The following is a 20,315-nucleotide window of genomic DNA, read 5'->3' on the forward strand; positions in this document are numbered from 1 at the left end:
TGTATCAATATTTGAATTTTCTTTATTTTTTTAACTTTTGATGAGTTAGCCGTTTAAAATTCTACAATCGACAACAGTATGTTTGTTGTGAAAAGCAGAGATGTAAAAAGCATTTATGTCATACAATTCTAAAACCAAGACAGATGGATAAGAAATTGCAATAACGTGGTTAACAAAATGTCATAACCACTTTTATAATAATTTTGGTAATTTTACTGCTACGGCTATGAAATTTGGGAAAATACAACTTTTGATCCGTCATTTGACTCTACCAAATTGCAAAACTTTAGAGCAAAAGACCCAATTTTAGAAATTGTTAAGGCGGAGCAAAAAATTTAGACACCCTTTGTTTAAATTCGGAATGTTTTTATAATTTCAGTACATCGGCTACGAACTTGGAAAAGTTACTACCTATGAGTTATGTACTAATTTTAATAAATTACAAAAGTCTAGAACGGAAGTCACAGACTTTAAAAATTTTATTTTAAAAACGAAGCAAAAATTTCCGACATCCACCATTAAAATTTCGGTAATTTTATTGCTTCAGCATGAACTATGGGAAAACTACTGTTTTTGAGATTTTTGAGATTAATTCTACCAAATTGCAAAATTGTAGAGCAAAAAACACTATATTTGGAAATTTTAATATTCAAAATTAAGCAAACTGTTCTGACTTCCACCAATAAAATTCTAATTTTTAGTAATTTTTGTGTTACAGCTATGAAAGTTGGAGAATTTTCTACTTTTCACTCGTATATTAACTTTAGCAAACTGGAAAATTGTTGAGAAAAAGGTGCACATTCTAGAGATTTTAACTATGTATAGTACCCAGCAAAATTAACGCAAAATTGGCCTATTAATTTTGAAAATGGTTAAAAAAAATTATTGACGATTCACACCAACTTACGATTACTTTAATTTGATAGAACATTTATAGGACAATCCAAAATTGCATATTAAACTTTTGCAATGCATTCAGAACTAAACAGTTTCATTAAATGATTTAACAAAAATGAAAATTTCACTGTTACAATCAAAACTGACAAAATTGTATTCAAAAATTACAACTTTGGCGCATTCACCATTCTTCAGCTTTTTATAAATTTCAAAAAATGTTGTTTTCCGTTCTAAAATTTTTAAATTTGATTGTTTAATCATCAGTTATAATCAGTTTAATCATCGCTCTGATGATGGTAGCATCGCTATCGAAACGCGCGTCAGCATTTTTTGACGACATTTGGTGATTGATTGATCTAATAAATTTCTTTGAATTTCGCAACAATTGTTAATTTTGTGAAAAAAAATCGATATCAAATTGTCTAAATAGCTTAAAATGCATATACAGTATGTCCCCGGATTGAGTTCCCAAGAGGGAAAAAAAGTTTATTTTCCATTTTACAAAAAAATTACAAAGAAATAAAATTTTTTGCTTATTTTAAAACAGATCAATCTGCAATTAAAATTTCAAAATTATTAGTTTGTATTCTTAAAATTAATTTTGTCATTATTTTATTTATTAAATTTTGTAATCGTATTTAAATAATAGCAGGCTGTGGATTCACAATATCAAATAGTGCGTTAAAAATTAAAGGAAAATTTACCCAATAATGTGTAAGTATTAAAAAATTGGAAAAGAAATTCAATTGCATCCTTAACAAATAATTGAGAAAATTCGAAACAGTCTTAAAGAATTACGAGTTAGAATTGAACTATGTGCTAAAACAGGTAATGGATCAATCAAATAGTGGAAATTGGTTTGAGTTAAGGAACAAATTCCATTCCTTTGACATTTTCTGCAAAATTAAAAATAAAAATGTTATTCGTTATTTTTTGTTATTTTCGATTTTAAGAACACCAGCTTGATAAAACTAAAGTTTTAATTAAAGATTTATTTATTTTAAATTAAGCAAAACATATTATTAATTTGTCATTTTTTTGTAAAATGAAAAATAACTTTTTTTCCCTCTTGTTTGCGTTAATTTTGCGGCGCAGTGTAGTCATAATTTTTTGCCAACTACGTTATTAGATTTTTTTTCCCAGTTGTCTTGGTTTTAGGCTTGTATAACATAAATGCTTCTTTCAGATATTCTTGCAAATATTCTGTTGTCGATTATAGAATTTTAACCAGTTAAACTATCAAAAATTTAATAAAAAAATGCAATTATTGAAACATGAATTTTCAAAATGTGAGTAATTTAACCTAGGATGATTTAAAATTTGACTTCTTTTGAAAGAGGGGTGTTCTATAACAGATTTTTCTTCAATTGTTGCAACAAGTACGTGCGCCGCCTCCAAACGCGCCAATCAACGAGTTAATGACTCATTAGAAGGGAATTTCAAGTTTAAATTAAATTTGATACACACGTATGCTTAAAACTGCCCAATTTAATTCAAATGGCCCCCACGAATTTTCGAGATTTTGCAGATAAATTTGCCGATGATTGCTCCTGGCAGCGATCTCGAAGATGTCAACGGGTGGTCATGTTGATAATATCCTATTCGTAAGACAACCAAAGCTGTTAATTGATAGTCACCCTCATCAGGCATAATCTAGACATGTCCACAGGCGGCGACATTACATTCCTGCACCAAGATGGATGTTCCTTCGAATAGGCAGGGCAGGACTTTACGTCGTCTCCAGATGCTAACGCATGCCTTTTGTGTTGCGTCCGTCGTTCTTGAATGCACTCAGTTTCAATTAACTCGAGACTAATTTCAGAGACGTATTGTTAATGGGAAACGCTCTTGTTGTCCTTTTTGACTATTAATTACGTTGTCTAAGGTAAAGACTAGGTACATGTCTAACTAAAATTTCTGTAATTGTATACAAGTGCGCGTGGTTGCTGACACACTTATAGCTGCTCCATTAAGTTAAATTATCGTTTTTGTTATGATTCTTCGACTTGTTTTGCTGATTCACTAGTCAACAAGTTTTGTATTAGAGCAGTGGAAACTCATTCCTAAAGTAGAATTGCCTCTTGATTCTAAATCAGGTCCGGATTCGGACATTTTATTTGTAAAATACTTCCGCTAGATCTTTAAATTCTGTTTTTTAGATCCTTGAATTGGATTAAATAAATCACTTTAGAATTTTCTGAGATTTTCTAAATACTCAATCAATTTTATTTAAGTTATAGAATATTTTAGATCTCTTTAAAATTTCCAGATGTTTTCAGAATTTTATAGATTTTTCTAGACTGTGCAAAAATATAATTGAATTGTCTTTGGTTTGTTTAAATTTCCGTTAATTCTTTTTGGATTTCCTCATATTCTATCTCGATTTTTTTATTATTGCTTTTTAGATTTTTCTTAGGTTGTCTTTTGAGCCAAATCTTCTGAGATGTTCTAGATTTTCTTCAGATGGAACATACTTTTTTAATTCTTCTTAGAATCCCTTAGATTTTTTCTTACATTCGTTAATTTCTTTTAATATTCTCGTGTATTTTCTGTGGTCTCTTGTTTATTTAATTTTTCTATTTAGAATTTCTATATTTTCTTTGAATTAGTCCTCAAATTTCCTTTAATTTTTCTTAGATTTGTTCCAGATTTTCCCTCAGATGCTCTAGAAAATCTTCAGGTTATATTTGCGTGTTCCAGATTCTGCTTGAATTTTCTAGATAATTTTTAGATTCGTTCTAATTCTATTAATTATGCTTTAGATTCGGTTTAATTAATTTTTTTAAATACTTCTTGAATGTTATCTAAATTCTCTTTGAATTCTTCTTTGAATTGTCTATAAATTCTCTAAGCTCTGGTAGATTTTCTTTAGATTTTCTGTGGATTCTGTTTTATTTTATTATCTTGAATAAATTCTATTTGGAATTCCATTTTTTAATTGGTCCTCAAATTTTCTCTAAAATTTTCATAGATTATGATTTTAGATTTTAGAATTTTTATTTTTGCAACGAACTAAAAATTTTCCATTCAGACCTGTAATTTTCGTATTTTTTATGGTAAGGCAATGAAATTTGGGGAAATTACTGTTTTTGACCTGTTGACTGTCTGTTTGAAATCCCAATTTTTTTTTAGCAACAGGGACGGATTTTAGAATTTTCAGATAGAGCATTCTTTTTGAATTCTTCTTAGAATCCCTTAGACTTTTTCCTACATTTTTTAATTTCTTTTTATATTCTCTTGGATTTTCTGTGTTCTATGATTTATTTCATTTTCCTTATATTGTATTTAGAAGTTCTTTATTTTTAATTAGTTTCCAATTTTTTTTCGATTTTCTAAATAATCTCCAAGCTCTGTTTGCATTTCCTAGATAAATTTTGGATTCTTTTTAAGATCTTTATATCTCTTTTTAGATTCGATCTAAATCTCCTGAGACGCTCTAATTTTTTTTTATTTTTGCAAAACTTCTCAATGCTTTTCGTCCTGTAATTTCCAAGCGATAAGAAATAGCAATGCATTTGTAAGCGCGTCAAAAAGGCAAAATCTCAACATTTTCAATCAAAATAAAAAATCGATGGAATAATTCTTGAGTTCTTTTGAAAATTCTATAAAAATCTCTAAAAACAGCGTTTTTTGGGACACTTGATCAGTTTTTCAATAATATCATGAAAAGTACTTTTTTCAGCCATGAGTTTTATAGGTCGTTGGATAGTTTATGAAATTACGTTTCCAAAACACAGTCTAGCAAATACATAACGTTGCCAGTTTTCAAGAAAAAGTGAAAAAAATACAGTAGAACTTAAAAAAGTATAATTTCTCAAGAATATTTCTGAATCCGGACCTGATGGAGCAAAACGGACTGCAAATTCTCTTTAGAAACGACTTTCCTATAATTTGTTGCCCGTCTGACTGAATTAAAAACTGTTCTAGTTGCAGAATATTGAATTTTAAAATTGGACAAAAATGGATTAAATCCGACAGGACACGGTAAAATTATGAGGGAAATTCAATAAACTGATGTAAAGTCATCTAAATAAAAACATTCAATGCGATGTAATTGGGATTTATTATTGGGAATTTAATTTTTATTTTACCAATGAGCTTTTGCGGCCGAGGAGATAAACTGCCAGTTTTATGTCTTACAGCGGCGCATTAAATTTTCACAATTTTTAACGACAAATTTGGTGCGATTTTGAGGTTTTGAATTGTTAATTTCTTTAGTTTTCGGCTTTCCCGTCTGTAAAGTCCTTCTTTTCTATTTTCTTTTTAAACTTTAATAGTTCAGAGTCTCAAATTCTGAATTGTGACCGATTCTCAAGTTTCTGTATTTTAAATCACTGTAAATTTTTTACTGTGCTTCATTTTGTCCAATTGTTGTTTTAAAAGCTTCAAACTCTATAGATCCAAGGAATTATTTTTATTCTTTGAGTCATTTAGGTTCCACAATCCTTTTATTTTTCGATTTTTTATTTATATTCTCATTTTACAGGACTTTTCTTTCTCCAACTGCCAAGATTTTTTATTTCTTTAGTTCTTTTTTATCAAGATTCTCAAGAGTTCGATTTGTAAAATTTTCACGTTCTTAGAATTCTTGAGATCATTTAGCATCTAAATTAGCGAAATTCTATACGAATTTTGCAGATTTACCCGCTGAATCTTAATAAAAATTGGAAGTTTTCTGGATTTCAAACTCTGCGAATTCAATCCATAAAACGGCCATTCGGATTTTCAGTTCCTTTAATTTCGATTTTTTATCAAGTCCTGAAATTTCCAGATTCTCATTGTTGAGATTCTTGGAATCCTCTCGAATTTCTCTAGTCATGTTCGTTCGATTCTGTACATTCTTCCTGTTTAGATCTCTTGTAAAAACCAATGAAAATTACGTTGTTTAAATGTTGGTTGTGGAAATAAAAGTCCGGATTTTACGTCTACAGCACGGCATTAAAAACGAGCAAGTTACCATTAAATTAACGAAATTCTCCATTTATTTCCGCGGTCTTTTACGTGACGCGTGATCAACAACGTAATTCCAGTTACAGTTACATTAAACATTAATTAACAATTAATTTCTCGAGTAATGCTTATATCGCGGCACACAAATTTTGACGCAATTTCATTATCACCGAAATTTATAAGCTTTTATCGGTAATTATAGATAATAGTTTGTGTAGACGAAACCAAATTCCGATTGTGCGCTCTTCATTTTCTTCTAATTAACATAGCCACTGGTACTTGGTAATATGAATGAGCGGACGGCGATATTTTTCTATTTCATGAACGTTACATAAACATAATTTTGCGTCCAAACAAAGGAATTAAAAACAATATAAACAAAACTCAATTAGTAGGGAGCAATATTCAAACGCGAAATAACAAGCATGAGTGGCCATGCAGCAATCGGCCGATCACGTATCCAACCGCCAACCCCGCAATTCAAACAATTGTCGAGAGTGTCAGTGTTTGATTGTTTGTTGTTTGACAAATAACAACGCATCAAATTGTAGAAATTCCACGCATACATGCAATCAAGTTAGCAAGTTAGCAGCCTGCCTTGTTAGAGTCGATCTGGCACCGTAGTGGGGAGATTTCGCCTTTAGGTTGGCAATGCTATAGCTAATTATTATGGCCGCAGTAATTGGACTGTAATTTGGGTGCCGAGCTAAGGCCACGTACTGACGCATCATATCTCACGCTAATTAATTAGCACGCTGCTTATGAATATCGTTTTAATGCCCGAAAATTGTTTACCGAAACGCTGATGTGAGAGTAAGACGAAACGGACTCTTTTCCACGCTATAAAATGTTTTATTTCGTTAGAGTTTAAAGTTTGACTTATGCAGTTTTCCATTGACTTTTATGCATTTTCGATGACACTAAAACATTTCCAAATGACAAAATCGATAATGGTTTTATTCTCCAAACCTGCAGCTACGTTGACTTAACGGACTCGAGAAAAATTTATCGTTCCATGCGAAGACGCAAATGGCGGGAGACAAAAACTGCCCCACATGTCTCCTCTTTTTCAAAGTTAGCCAACACTGATAAAACTATTGGACACTGAGAAATTGACCAGTGTTACCAACTTGTCTGACTTATTTAAATGCTCTTAAAATAAAATTGACTTCATGTGTGCACTTTTTCCAAAACTAATGTAATTTTGCAAGTTGGCACTTAACGATATCAAGATCTGCCATCTATAGTGTAACAACATAGTGATTTAGTTATCTAGAACGATAGTTGAAATATTTGAGCAATTCTTTCTACAAAATGACAGAAATGTGTTTCATGTACTAAAAGGTTGACTAATGGTAAAATTCTTAATGTATAACAAAGTAGTTTAAAGACCTTAGAACTGCTCTTAGAATTCACAGACTCATGAGAATTTAACATTTTATACCGATTTACTATTTTTCCGTAATTTTGGTAGTTTTAACGCCAAGACAATTAAAATTGAAGTAGTTACTACTTTTGACACGTTTATTATCAGTGCCAAATGCCTAAATATTTGAGCAAGAAAGACCAATTTTAAAAAAAATTATTAAGAGGGTAAGCCAAAATTTCCTTCTGTTTAATATAAAATTTCGTAATTTTGGTAATTTTAACGTCAAGACTATCAAAATTAGAGTAGTTACTATTTTTGGCATGTTTATTTACTGTGCCAAATGCCAAAATATTAGTACAAGAAAGAGCAAATTTAGACATTTTTACTGTTAGGAAGATTAAAAAAAGTCAGCATTTTCTAAAAAAATACGTAACTTTGCCAGTTTAAACGCTAAAACAATAAAATTTGTCGACACTATAATTTACAACACACTTATTAACTTTACTAATTCTCAAAATTTTAGAGCAAAAAAAGATCATTTTTAGAAATTTTTATTGAGAGGATAAACCAAAGTTTTCTTCCATTTATTATAAAATTTCGTAAATTTAGTAATTTGGACGCCAAAATAATCAAAATTAGAGCAGTTATTACTTTCGACGCGTTTATTAACTGTGGTTAGAGCTCGAAAGAACAATTTTAGACATTTTTGGAAGAATGAAAAATGCCACTATTTTCTCTAAAATTACGTAATTTTGACAATTTAAACACTATAAATCAATGAAATTTGTCCACTTTATAATTTACGGTACGCTTATCAACTCCACCAAATTTCAAAATTTTAGAGCAAAAAAAAGCAATTTTTGCACGATAGAACAATTTTGCTTAGTTACCGCGCCTGCTGTTGGAACAGTAAGTTGAGTTTACTAGTTACTAAGATAAACAAAACGGTAAGTACAAAATTTACTTACCGTTCTAGAACGGTAAGAAAAAATTTAAAAATGGGCATTTAAAAAGAAGGATTTATATTCATTCTCAGACCGAAATTTTGATTTTTCAGGAATTATTGAAGAACAATTAATGTCAATTATTTGTAACATTTTTAGTTTTATAACAATAATCGAAATTTGTCTATCGTGCAAAAAATATTATAAGCATCACGAACGTTAAGGACTATACCGATCTCAGACAATAATTGGAGTCGTCGCTGCGCTCCTCCTCCAAACAATTGTCTTCGATCGGTAAAGTGTTCTTACCGTTCTTAATACTTAATATACTATTTAGAATTTTTTATTTTAGGACCGAACCAAATTTTCACCAGTTTCTATAAAATTCCGCAACTTTGCTATGTTCAATGGTCGAAAAGCAGTTTTGCTTTTAAGAACTTTTGAGAAAGGATTTTACAGTGACAAAATGGTTAAAAATGTTGTGCATTACCAATTTTAAATATTGGTAATGACCAGCTTTATTATTGCTGATTGTTGCTGAAGCCAGACATGAAGACTAAAATAAAGTTTAGAAGTCAATTAAAACTGTGCCATCATTTATTTCAAATAAACTAATGAAAAGTAATTGTTTTAATGGTGGTAAGAGTTATAGTTTTAATTCTACGTGAAAAAGTTAAGTTTTATTTTTCAACAGTATGTGGTAATTGCCGCTGTTTCATCTTACCTGAATCTTAGGTAAATGAGTCTAAATTGAACAATTTTAACAAAGATTACATAAAATTCGTCTCGTTCTTTTGAGGATTCTCAAAAATTAAAAGAAGTTCTTGAAGAAAATAAGTACCATGAAAAAGAATTTGCAGAAAATTTCGTGGGTTAAATTCACTCAATGCTTCCTCAATCTAAAAAAAGATGTTTCGAATGTGGTGCACAAAAGAATAAAATTCTTGAAATTAGGAAAAATACTATCATATCTCAAAAATGGTAACTTTAAAAATGTTACGAAATCTTTTTTTTTGGCATATTTGATAGGGTACAATTTTCGTAATAAGAATTTTTGCCATTGGAATCACCAGTAACAATATATTTGGAAACATTTGTGTTTTTTTTATATTTACCACCGCGTAACATTTTTAGCAGCACACCTATAGATTCGAGCTTTCGATATTTTGTGCCAATTTTGCCTGGACTACTCTGCTTTTTAAATTTAGTCAACACTAAAAAAAACAATTGGACACTTGTTACCAACTTGTCTAATTTTTTAAAATGCTTCTAAAATAGAATTGCCTTCAGTGTCCACTTTCCCCAAAACTAGTGTAATTCAGTTTTGCAATTTGGCGCCGTCGCCATTTAAATGCTGCCGTAAAGTCAATTGATGTATTAGGAATCAGAAAGTTTCGTAATGGAGCAAATCGCCTCGGTTAGGTGTTAGGAGCGCAAATGGAATTTTAGTAGCGGGCATATCACTTAGATTCTGTCGTAATACCCTATCATTTATTGAATATCCATCCTGATAGATGACTTGAATACGGGCTGTCACGTCCAAAAAGGCGTTTAACGACATTGTAGACCTCTGTTGGGTACAGATAAGACTTACAGAACTTGACAAGGCTTACTGCTTGTCGAAATGTCAATTCAAATCCTCACTCCAATCGTTCATTATATACTCTCTTCCAAACGAAATTATAGACAAATTGCCGAGCCGATTAGCCAGTTTTAAGGAGTTACATTTGTCTAATGGGGGTTTTTTATGAAAAGTCGTCCTTGAGACAAGTGACCAGGATTGGAGGGAATTATTACCGGCTCTATGAATGTATAATCGAATTCGAAAGGAAGAACGTCCGCAATAGTTCGTGTGTCCATCGTCGACTGGCGCTCAAACTACTAATTGTTTAATTGATTGGATTAGATTCCCGTCAGCTCTCTAATTAAAGTACCCTTCTATAACTGAAACTTTTTGAAATTACGCTCAATGTCTAATTTATACCATTAATATTTATAAAGCGAGTCGATTACACTAAGCTTCTTAGTATTTTTTTTAAGGAAATTCGCCTCTCGCTGAGTTTGTAAGTAACATTCTGTTTGTTTCTCCCGAAATCGATAAATTTTTAATGCGTATAATTTATGAAATAGACACCACCATTGTGAAAGTTTATCTATTCCAGACCGACAACTATCTACGCTTTATGACGCAATATATCTAAAGTGTTTCGAAGTACTTGCTTCCAAACATAAATTCTCCGAAACTGGATTTGGCAAACAATAGAATTAAATTTTTCAGAGTAAATCATACAAATGTTTGTACGTATAAATAAATGATGGGAATTCGGAACTCGATGCGGTATTTCCTAATGGAAACATCATTGTCTTAAGTTATCGCTAAAACAAACTCGTGGATCACCGGAAAATCCTTCCCAATTACCATTAAAAAGCTCGTCACAGGAAACGAAGTTGGAAACTTTTTTCCTCGCCCTCACTAATTATCTCAACTATTTCCACCTTGACAAAGTCATAAAGTTCGTTTTCTCGGGAATATTTTCGCTCGTGAAACCCAATTTTATTCCCATGTTGTCACAATAAAGCTCCGTTTACAAACTCGCCCCGAATCTTAGAGCAATAGTGAATTTGCACGGCCATAAACTCAATTATTTCTGTCGGGACTTTGCATATTTCACCGGTCAAGAAGAATATTCGCGCGACGTAAATGAAATTTGCACAAATCCGCGATACGTTAGGCTGAGACTACAGGTTTTGTTAGTCTAGTCTCGTGTCTCGTGATAAATTTAATTAATTGGCATTTGCACTGCTAAATGTGCATGGAAGTACGTTAAAGACTTTAAATAGAGTTTCCAACTACGCAGATCAAACAATCTCGTTATTCAAACCAGGTGATTCAATACTCGAAAAATGCAAATTTCGCAGTTCAGAAATATCAAAAATTGTGCGATTAAACATCGACAAACAGTGTTATTAAAATCAAAGTTTGAGGTGGCACGCCCTAGACGGTATGGAACTATGAGTGACACGAAAATTAATTAGTGCTGCTCATTTCTCAAATATCCTCATCAACTATTGTGTGCTTGATAACACTAGTCAACAAATTTTGGGATTTTACTGGGTTTAAAGTGGAATGGCTTTTTGATTCCGAATCTGAAGTCCGTTAGGTCCAGATTCGAAGACATTCTTGAAAACTACAAAAATTTATTTTCTTCGTTTTTTTTTGAACATTATTCTCTCAAAATTTTATTGCCTTAGCAAAATTACAGGTCTTAACAGAAAATTTTGAAGATTTTTAAAATTACTAATCTAAAATTACTCAAAAGATTTGGGATTTAGAACAGACAGTCACAGGTCAAGAACAGTAATCTCTCTAAATTTCATTGCCTTAGCATAAAAAATACTAAAATTACAGATCTGAACAAAAAATATTGAAAATTTTTAGCTCGTTTCGAAAATAAAAAGTTCTAAAATCCGTCCCTGTTGTTAAAAAAAATTGAGATTTGGAGTAGACAATAAACAGGCCAAAAATAGCAATCTCTCAAATTTCATCGCTTGAACATTGAAACTACCAAAATTACACGGCCAAATGGAAAATACTACAAATTTTTGGATACTTTTGAAAGTAAAAATTTCTTAAATCCGTCCATGTTGCTCAAAAAATTGAAATTTAAGACAAACAATAAACTAGTCAAAGATAGTAATCTCACCAAATTTCATTGCTTTTGCATCAAAACTATTAAAATTAAAGGGCTGAACAGAAAATATTAAAGATTTTTAGCTCGTGTTGAAAAAAAAATTCTAAAATCCGTCCCTGTTACTCAAAAAATTTGACATTTGGAACAGACAATCAAAATGTTAAGGATAGTAATGTTTCCAAATTTCATTGTCTTAGCATTAAAAATACCAAAATTACAGGTCTGAACAAAAAATATTGAAAATTTGTCACTGGTTTTGAAAATAAAAAGTTCAAAAATCCGCCCTTGTTGTTCAAAAAATTTGATGTTTGGAGCAAACAATAAGCAGGTCGAAAATAATAATCTCTTTAAATCTCATTACCTTAGCATAAAAAATACCAAACTTACAGATTTGAACGGATAATATTAATTTTTTTTATCTTGTTTTGAAAATAAAAAATTCTGAAATCGGCCCCTGTTGTTCAAAAAATTTGAAATTTGGAGTAGACAATAAACAGGCTAAAAAAATAATTTGTCTAAATTTCGTTGCTTTAACATTCAAACTACCAAAATTACACGACCGAAATGGAAAATGTTAGAAATTTTTGATTAGTCTAGAAAATTAAAATTTCTAAAATCCGCTCCTGTTGCTTAAAAAATTTGAGATTTGGAGTAGACAATAAGCTAGTCAAAGATTGTAGTCTTTACAAATTTCATTACTCTTGCATCAAAACTACTAAAATTACAGGTTCAAACTGAAAATATTGAAGATTTTTACCTCGTTTCGAAAATAAAAATTCTAGAATCCGTCCCTGTTGCTCAAAAAATTTAAAATTTAAAGAGGTCAAGGATAGTAATCTCTCCAAATTTCATTACTTTTGCATCAAAATTACTAAAATTACAGGTCTGAACAGAAAATATTAAAGATTTTTACCTCGTATTGGAAAAAAGATTCTAAAATGCGTCCCTGTTGCTCAAAAATTTTTAGATTTGGAACACCTGCTCAAGATGTCAAGGATAGTGATCTCTCCAAATTTTATTGCTTTAGCATAAAAAATACCAAATTTTCAGTTCTGAATAAAAAATATTGAAGATTTTTAGCTCGTTTCGAAAATAAAAATTCTAGAATACGTTACTGTTACTCAAAAAATTTGGGATTTGGAACAGACAATCAACAGATCAAAAACAGTAATCTCTCCAAATTTCATTGCCTTAACATAAAAAATACGAAAATTACACGTCTAAATGGAAAATATTGAAGATTTTTAGCTCGTTTCGATGATAAAAATTCTAGAATCCGTCTCAGTTGTTAAAAAAATTTGGGATTTAGAGCAGACAGTCAACAGGTCAAGGACAGTAATCTCTTCAAATTTCATTGCTTTAACATAAAAAATACCAAAATTTCAGGTCTGAAAGGAAAATATTGAAGATTTTTCGCTCGTTTAAAAAAAAAATTCTAAAATCCGTCCTTGTCGCTCTAAAAAATTGAAGTAATAATTAATTCAATAATTCAATAAAAATTCAATAATTCAAGGATCTAAAAAATATAAATTAATATTCCTAATAAATAAGAATATAAATTAAAAATAAGTAGAAATAAACATAAAAGTCAAGAAAATTGAAGAATACAAACAATCATAATCACCAATTTAATGTTCTAAAAAGACCAATTTCTTTGTATACAGATACAGATCCTTTGCCCGGCAATTAACAACGATTCTGCCCTTGCAAACCTTTTTGATTTACCCGCTCGTGCTAATGGCATCGAGCGAATGGGTTTCCAGTCACCCAAACATTGCCCATTTGCCCGATTTCACCTATATGCTAACCTGATTAATACCGCGTTTCGTTGCAGCATCCCGACCAATAAAATGAATTATCACGCGCATTGTATCCATCACATTATTCAGCACAATAAATTCAGGGTCATGAAACAAGGTGAGCCTAAATAGGGTCCTTGTTATTGTTGCTAGATTGACTTTGTCGCTCGTTGCGCGCCTTAAAAACGTCGGTTTGTCCCCGAAGGGTTTGTTTTATCTCTGTTAAGATGATTCAGCGTTAAATATTCATGTATAAGTTTAAGAGTACTAAAAAATTTAACGCCTTTCATATTCTGCAGTGTTTTCAAGTTTAAAGAGTCGAGGCATAAAGTTAAATTTTAGGGCGAATTTTTTCTCTAATTTATTAAGCCGTGGCCGTGAAGGCAGCTCTTTGGCGTTCGATAAATCGAAGGGTTGTTTACTCAATGTTTCGGCAAATCGCCGTTTTGTTGGTCCTTTTTAATGCAGTGTTCGAACGAAAAAAGTGTTTACCTGAACGTCGTTGATGAACCAAGTTATATTCATGGGGGGGTAGGAGCCGGGCGTCGTGCAATTAGCCTTTATCCTCGCCCCGATCGATTTTTCCTGTACTTCTGTCCGGAGAACCGGCCCCTCGTTCGGCACATCTGCAAAAAGAACCCCTAAACCAAAGCTCCGAGAGATGGCAAACCAATTATGTTATTACACAGTAAACAGTTCATCAATGGTTATAATTGAGCAACAGTGAATGGCAAAGCTAATTTATCGGCTTCAACTGATACATTGCTTAAAGAGCTGGCAATTCACTGATACCGCAGCTATTTGCTTTGAGGGTGTCAACGCATAATGGCCAAGGATGACGTTTGAATTTACGAGTTATTGTCAAAGGATGGCGCTTTTTCTAACTTTAATAGTACCTGCAACAAGTAAATGCGCCGCACGTATGTCGGTATGAAAGCGTGGTGCATCCGCTGAAACTTCACACTTAAATTCTCCTGAAGTCTCTCTCTTCACGTCCGTTAAAGTCACTACTGTTGAGTTGGATCTCGACATCTGCAAATAAAATGTATTTCAGTTTCCTTTTAAATTACAAAGTTCGTTCAAGTGTTCAATTTAACTTTCATGAGAATGCTAAGTACCCAGATAGATATCACGGGATGCGCTGCTAATTCTCCGTGTTATTTAAATGATAAACTGCAACACGAAATTTTCCTGCAAACTCGGCAAACTTACAAAAGAGTAAAAAAGCCTCAATCCTTGATTTCTATGATCGATCTGATCGTTTATTGTCGAAAACTTTTACGATTCTGTTTTATTGAATACTTGAATATTTCCTACGTTGCACGTAGCCCAAACATAATATAAAAACGATGTACTTTTACGTCCAAGGAGTTTATAGAGTCTTTATCCATGTTTATTTTCATGTCGAGCAGCGGCGTAAAATGTACTACTAAGTATCGGACTCGCCCAGATTGTCGAATTTAAAATTTGTTGCCCCCCATTTAATTGTTAAGTTGGACGGGGCCGTAAAGTCCGCCACATGTCCTGTGAAGGCAGTCATGTAATACTTGTGAGGCCATAAAAGCGCTCCGAAGGGATTTGGCGTATCCAGAGTGACCCGAATAAACGACTGGACCCTTCTTAGAGGGAAATTGGATGTTTATTGGAATCAACTGCACTTAACGGTTATCGAAAATCGACTTAACTCGAATGCAGACTAAACTTTATTAATTAGAGGACGTTCTCGAGAAAAGCTCTATAAAATGATCAAAAGCTCCGTTTTATACAATAATAGTGGGCGAGATTGGAAAACCCAAGAGTTTAAACTCTATTTCAGGTGCTCGTTCGAGTTTTCGGCTGTGGAAGAAGGTGATGCCCCATTTTGATTCAGCTGCTTTTGATGTTAAGATATTTGCAAGTTTGAATTTACAAGCAACTTAATCTGCATACAATCAGGAACTGGCTTGGGACCTTTCAAGGGATACATTCACGCCACACTTCCGCCATTTCGCGATTCGCAACCGAAACTATGCTTTAACAGATTTCTTATTTACATTTTTATATTGTATCGCATTCGGATCACATAAATTAGGGCTTTGCTTGGCATCAACTCGACGCTCCAAATTGCGATTTTCATGCTGCCAATAAACTTTTGCTTTATTTTGCAACGGTAAAAAGGCTAGTAGGATTTCAGACTGTTTTACAAACCTACAATAATTTGGAAATGCCCACAATGTTTTTTATACAGGCCACAATTGGCTGAAATCTCACGATTTTGTTTTGTTTTTCTTGAGTGGAGAAAATGTTTAATGTAAAGTCTTCATGATGAATCAATGTAAAAAAATAAAAAGTTGAAGGAAACAATCAAAAATAATATTAATAAACAATAAAAAATAACTCACCAAAAGGTCAAATTTTTGAAGGTTGCAAACTATGCAAACTATCCAAACTATGCAAACTGTCGCTTATTTTTCTAGCAAACTTATGTTATTAGGGCTCATTTTACGCAGCATTTTACGCAGAATCCTCAAAACAAAAATTTATAAAATATTAATTTTTTGACTAAACATTCTTTTATTTAGCACAGTTAATAGACAAAGAAGTAGTAGTAGCTTTTCTAAATTTTATTATTTTATCTATAAAATTACGGATGTTATGGAATTTAATAGAAAATTAAAAAGATTTTTAGTTCGTCCTCAAAATAAAAATTTCTAAAATCTGCGCTTTTTGCCCCAAAATTTTGTAACCTGGTACAGTTAATAAATGAGTTAAAAGTAGTAACTTTCCTAAATTTCATTTTTTTAGCGGCAATACAACCAAAGGTGCAATTTTTTAGAATTTTAAAACTTTTTGGTTCGTCCCTAAAAAAAAATTTCTAAACTCTACGAGTTTTGCTCCAAACTTTTGAAACTTGATAAGTTAATAAATTAGCTAAGAGAAGTAACTTTCTTAAATTTCATCTCGTTAGCGCCAACATAAGCAAAGTTACAATTTCCTTTTATAAAATTTTGAAACTTTTCGGGTTGTCCTTGATCTCGCTTATTTATGAAACTATTTTAATGTAATGGTGCTCATTTTACACAGAATTTCACGCATAATCGAAAAAGGTCAGATTTGTTAAGATCGACCTACAAATAACTGAGTTATGGGGAATCAAAGTTTAGGACAATGGATTTTGAGTTGGAAAATTCTCAAAGCTCAATATCTCCGAAACTAAAAAAAAATTTGAGAATCGGTTTCGGCCATCGATTTTCTCGGCTTATTCTACTTTAGAATAAGCCTTCAAAAGTCGAAAATTCCATGGTAAAATTTTTGGACAAAAAAATTTTGCGACTCAATTGATGAAAAATTTCCAATTTTTCGTTTTTTGATGGCCCCTCGTAGACTACTTGCCCTATCAATATGAGATTTGACCACTCCATAGATCTCAAGCTGCTCTTTTGATCAATATATAATTTAAATGAACTAAGTCCAGTTATTGGCACCGAAACAGCTTCTTGAAAATGACCCTAAAAACACCCCCTGAAAATCTATTTTGGTCGATATCTCGTTTATTTGTTAAAGAAATTTGAACTAGATAGGCTCATTTTACGCACTTCCAAAACTGCCATTATTTCTCGTCAGTCAACAAATTACTGAATTAGAGGCGTTTGAAATTTTGGAAGTTCGAAAACGATTTTGCTCGATAGCTTCGGAATTATGGCAAATATAAAAAAAGTTTTTTCGAAATCGTTTTTCTCGCGTTTTCTCAGATTTTCCAAAAAAAACTGTCATGACTAAAACAGTTGAAGGTCTGTAGTCGAAATCTCCCTTATTTTTGGAGCAAACTTGCGTTATCTGGATTCATTTTACGCAGAATTCCACGTACAACAAAAAACTTAATTATGACTGATTAAACTTTCGGATAGTGAATTTTTAGGGCTAATTATAGCCGCTGACTGTCCCGTCAATATGTTCGTGAATTACGACCGCCTCTACCTGCACACTTTCTTAAAACCGCCAGTTAAAACCGCACTAAAAGTTCAGCAAAGCATGAATTCGGCAAAACCGAAGTGTACATAAATCTCACATGTTTCTACATTTATAACTTTTTCCGCATGTACAGTTTTGATTCCGTATTCCAGAAGACTTTTTTTTGCGTAATTGGTTTTTATTTTCATCTCTGATTTACGTTCGTATTAAAAGTTAAGCTTCATCAACATGATAAATGAGGACAGTTCCTAACCGCAAACACAGATATTTCAGAATCCTGCCATAGCAAAATGAGAACTTTGTGTTATTTACGTATTTCGGTAATTTATCCTTGTGGTAAATTAGAATGATCTTACAACGTCGAGGGTAATTAAAGAAAAATGTTTCAACAACTATCCTTGTATCTCCCTTGTCCAATTAAAGTTTTAGTTGGAGCGAAGACAGGGAAGGTCAGCGCATTTCAATTCGTTTCACTTTAATTAAACAATTTTGAGCTGATTTCACCTAATCCGAAGCAGCACGCCACCTGCTTCATGTCAGCTAACTTTCACTAAGAGTTAATGTTGCGTTTTCGCTTCACCCTTGTTTTCAGTCTTGTGAGCTTTTCCAGTGATTATAGGTGAGCATCTATTAGCATAAATCCCTACAAATTGTTGAGAGGAGTGACCGGAAATTGGGCGGAGCGACGTCTTTCTGTATTCCCAACAAAGTTACCATTTTCAACTTTCGCCGGAATACATAAATCGTAATTAAAGTGCAATGGTAAAAAACGTGGAAATTTACAAGTAAATTTGACGAGGGCTTTCATTTCCATTTATACTTTTGCATGGGGCGATGTCGAGATGTGAATAATTTGATGGAAATTCAACGGGCTTAGGTGCCTTTTGTAATGATAACATTTCATCAAATTGTGTACAAAAATATGTTGTTGGAGCTTTTAATTTTACAAAGTGATTGTACGCTCCCAGCGTTGTTGTTAGTGCAGTGTCTAAACAGAAGGAAATTGCCGATAGTTTTCTTCAACTTTGGATGCCGTATCGTAGTTTCAAGAGTTCATAGCCTAATTTCTTTAAAACTTTTTTATTTTTTAGCGGCTTCATTACATTTTTTAAAACTAAATTCTAAATTTTTGACTGCATGTTTAGCCGAATTCAAAATTTGTTATTATTTTATAGAAAGACCTAGAACTCCGGCAGTTTTGATGTTGAAATAATAAAATTTTGCAAATTTACTATGTTGGTCTTACTTACTAAGTGTGCTAAATTGCAAATTCATACCATCGAAGAAACAGATTTTAGAAATTTTCACTTTTAGAAAAAAATAAAAATTTGGATTTTTTCATATTGAGATCTGTAACTTTTGCAATTTTGGTTATATGTCGATAAAATGTGAGTTTATTATCTTGGATTTGCTTAATCTCAAATATTTTTTATTAAGACCTGCGATTCTCGAAATCACACTAAAAGTTTAGTGCACAAAATTTTTAGTACGAGAAAATCAGTGTGGTATCAAGAATAGTGTATTCTCCATCATCAAACTAAAAAGTGCACTAATATTTTAGTGCGGTCTAAATATGATCTTGGCAACATCGCAAAAACAATTTGTCAAGTTGACTGATCTCAAAAAATTTACCTTTCCAGTCAAATGTTCAACAAAAATAAATGCAGCATTAAAGTCCCCCACAAGAAATCACAGCAAAATGAACAAATTTTATAGTTTTTACTACTTTTTGATACGAATTTTGACTCGTGAAACTATAATCTCATGAGAATATCTCATCGTGGATCCAAACTTTTAGCGCAGGGTAAAAAGTATAACCTGGGTGTTATTGAGAAATCATCTAAACTTTCTGAACAACTTTTGGTTCTTGTACAAGACAAGTTTATGTCTATCTTTACATGAAAAAGTGCCCGATAACTTTGGAGAAAAAAAAAACATAAAAATACATCAGGCGTGGCAAAACTTAGCTCAAAATTTAAAATAAGGCATAATTAAACACCAACAGACAACAGAACGAAATGATCCAGTCAAACAGAATGTGTTAGATTTTAAAGAAATACATAGTATTTTTCCAATCAGTGGTGTTGCAGAATGATAACATTAAAACCACCGCAATTTTTGGAGTAGGATTTGCATGGTCTTGAAATTACATGTGTCTTCAGTAAATCGAAAAGTTTTACGGAGTTTTCTATCTTCCACATTTTTAAGGAATTTGTATATATTTTGGTTTCATGTAAATTTGTTGCTACTACATCTAAGTTAAGACCTTCGGCTAGATTCTTCTTCTAATTTCATTGCTTTATCAAAAATTTTGCCAATCTATATAAATTAGCATGCATTTTAGTCTACTATCGACCACACTAATAATTTCATATTGAAAGTTCAGTACACTAAATGTTTACAAAACGTCAAGAATACACTTTTTCAATTTTCACACTAAATATGGATATTTAGTGCACTAAATCAAATCAGCACATTTCGAGAATCGCACCCCTGTAACTTTGCCAATTTTGGTGATACGACAACAAAATTTGGGAAGTTTAATATCTTGAACTTCCTCATTAAGTTTGCCAGATCTCAAATTTATACTGCAAAAGGAACAGATTTTAGAAATTTTCACTTTTGGAAAAAATCAAAATTTTTTATTATTTTATATTAAGACCCGTGACTGCCAATTTTGGTGATATGGCAATGCAATTTAGGGAGTTTACTA

The 20,315-nt window shown here is 32.0% G+C and overlaps 1 protein-coding gene across 2 annotated transcripts in view; it reads right to left on the reverse strand.

The window, feature by feature from the left end:
* Positions 1-20,315, reverse strand: part of LOC148182143 (uncharacterized) — a 189,552-nt gene that overhangs the window by 9,506 nt on the left and 159,731 nt on the right. For both annotated transcript variants that reach the window (XM_088044424.1, XM_088044416.1), the window contains 2 exons: positions 14,548-14,683; positions 14,144-14,277 (listed from right to left, as the gene is read on the reverse strand). In XM_088044424.1, coding sequence (XP_087900550.1) covers positions 14,144-14,277; positions 14,548-14,683 — 270 coding nt within the window. The remainder of the gene's footprint in view (positions 1-14,143; positions 14,278-14,547; positions 14,684-20,315) is intronic.

The sequence above is a fragment of the Gnatocerus cornutus genome, chromosome 1, assembly GCF_029298725.1.
Source record: "Gnatocerus cornutus isolate USDA-ARS CGAHR chromosome 1, icGnaCorn1.1, whole genome shotgun sequence".
Classification (NCBI taxonomy): Eukaryota; Metazoa; Arthropoda; class Insecta; order Coleoptera; family Tenebrionidae; genus Gnatocerus; species Gnatocerus cornutus.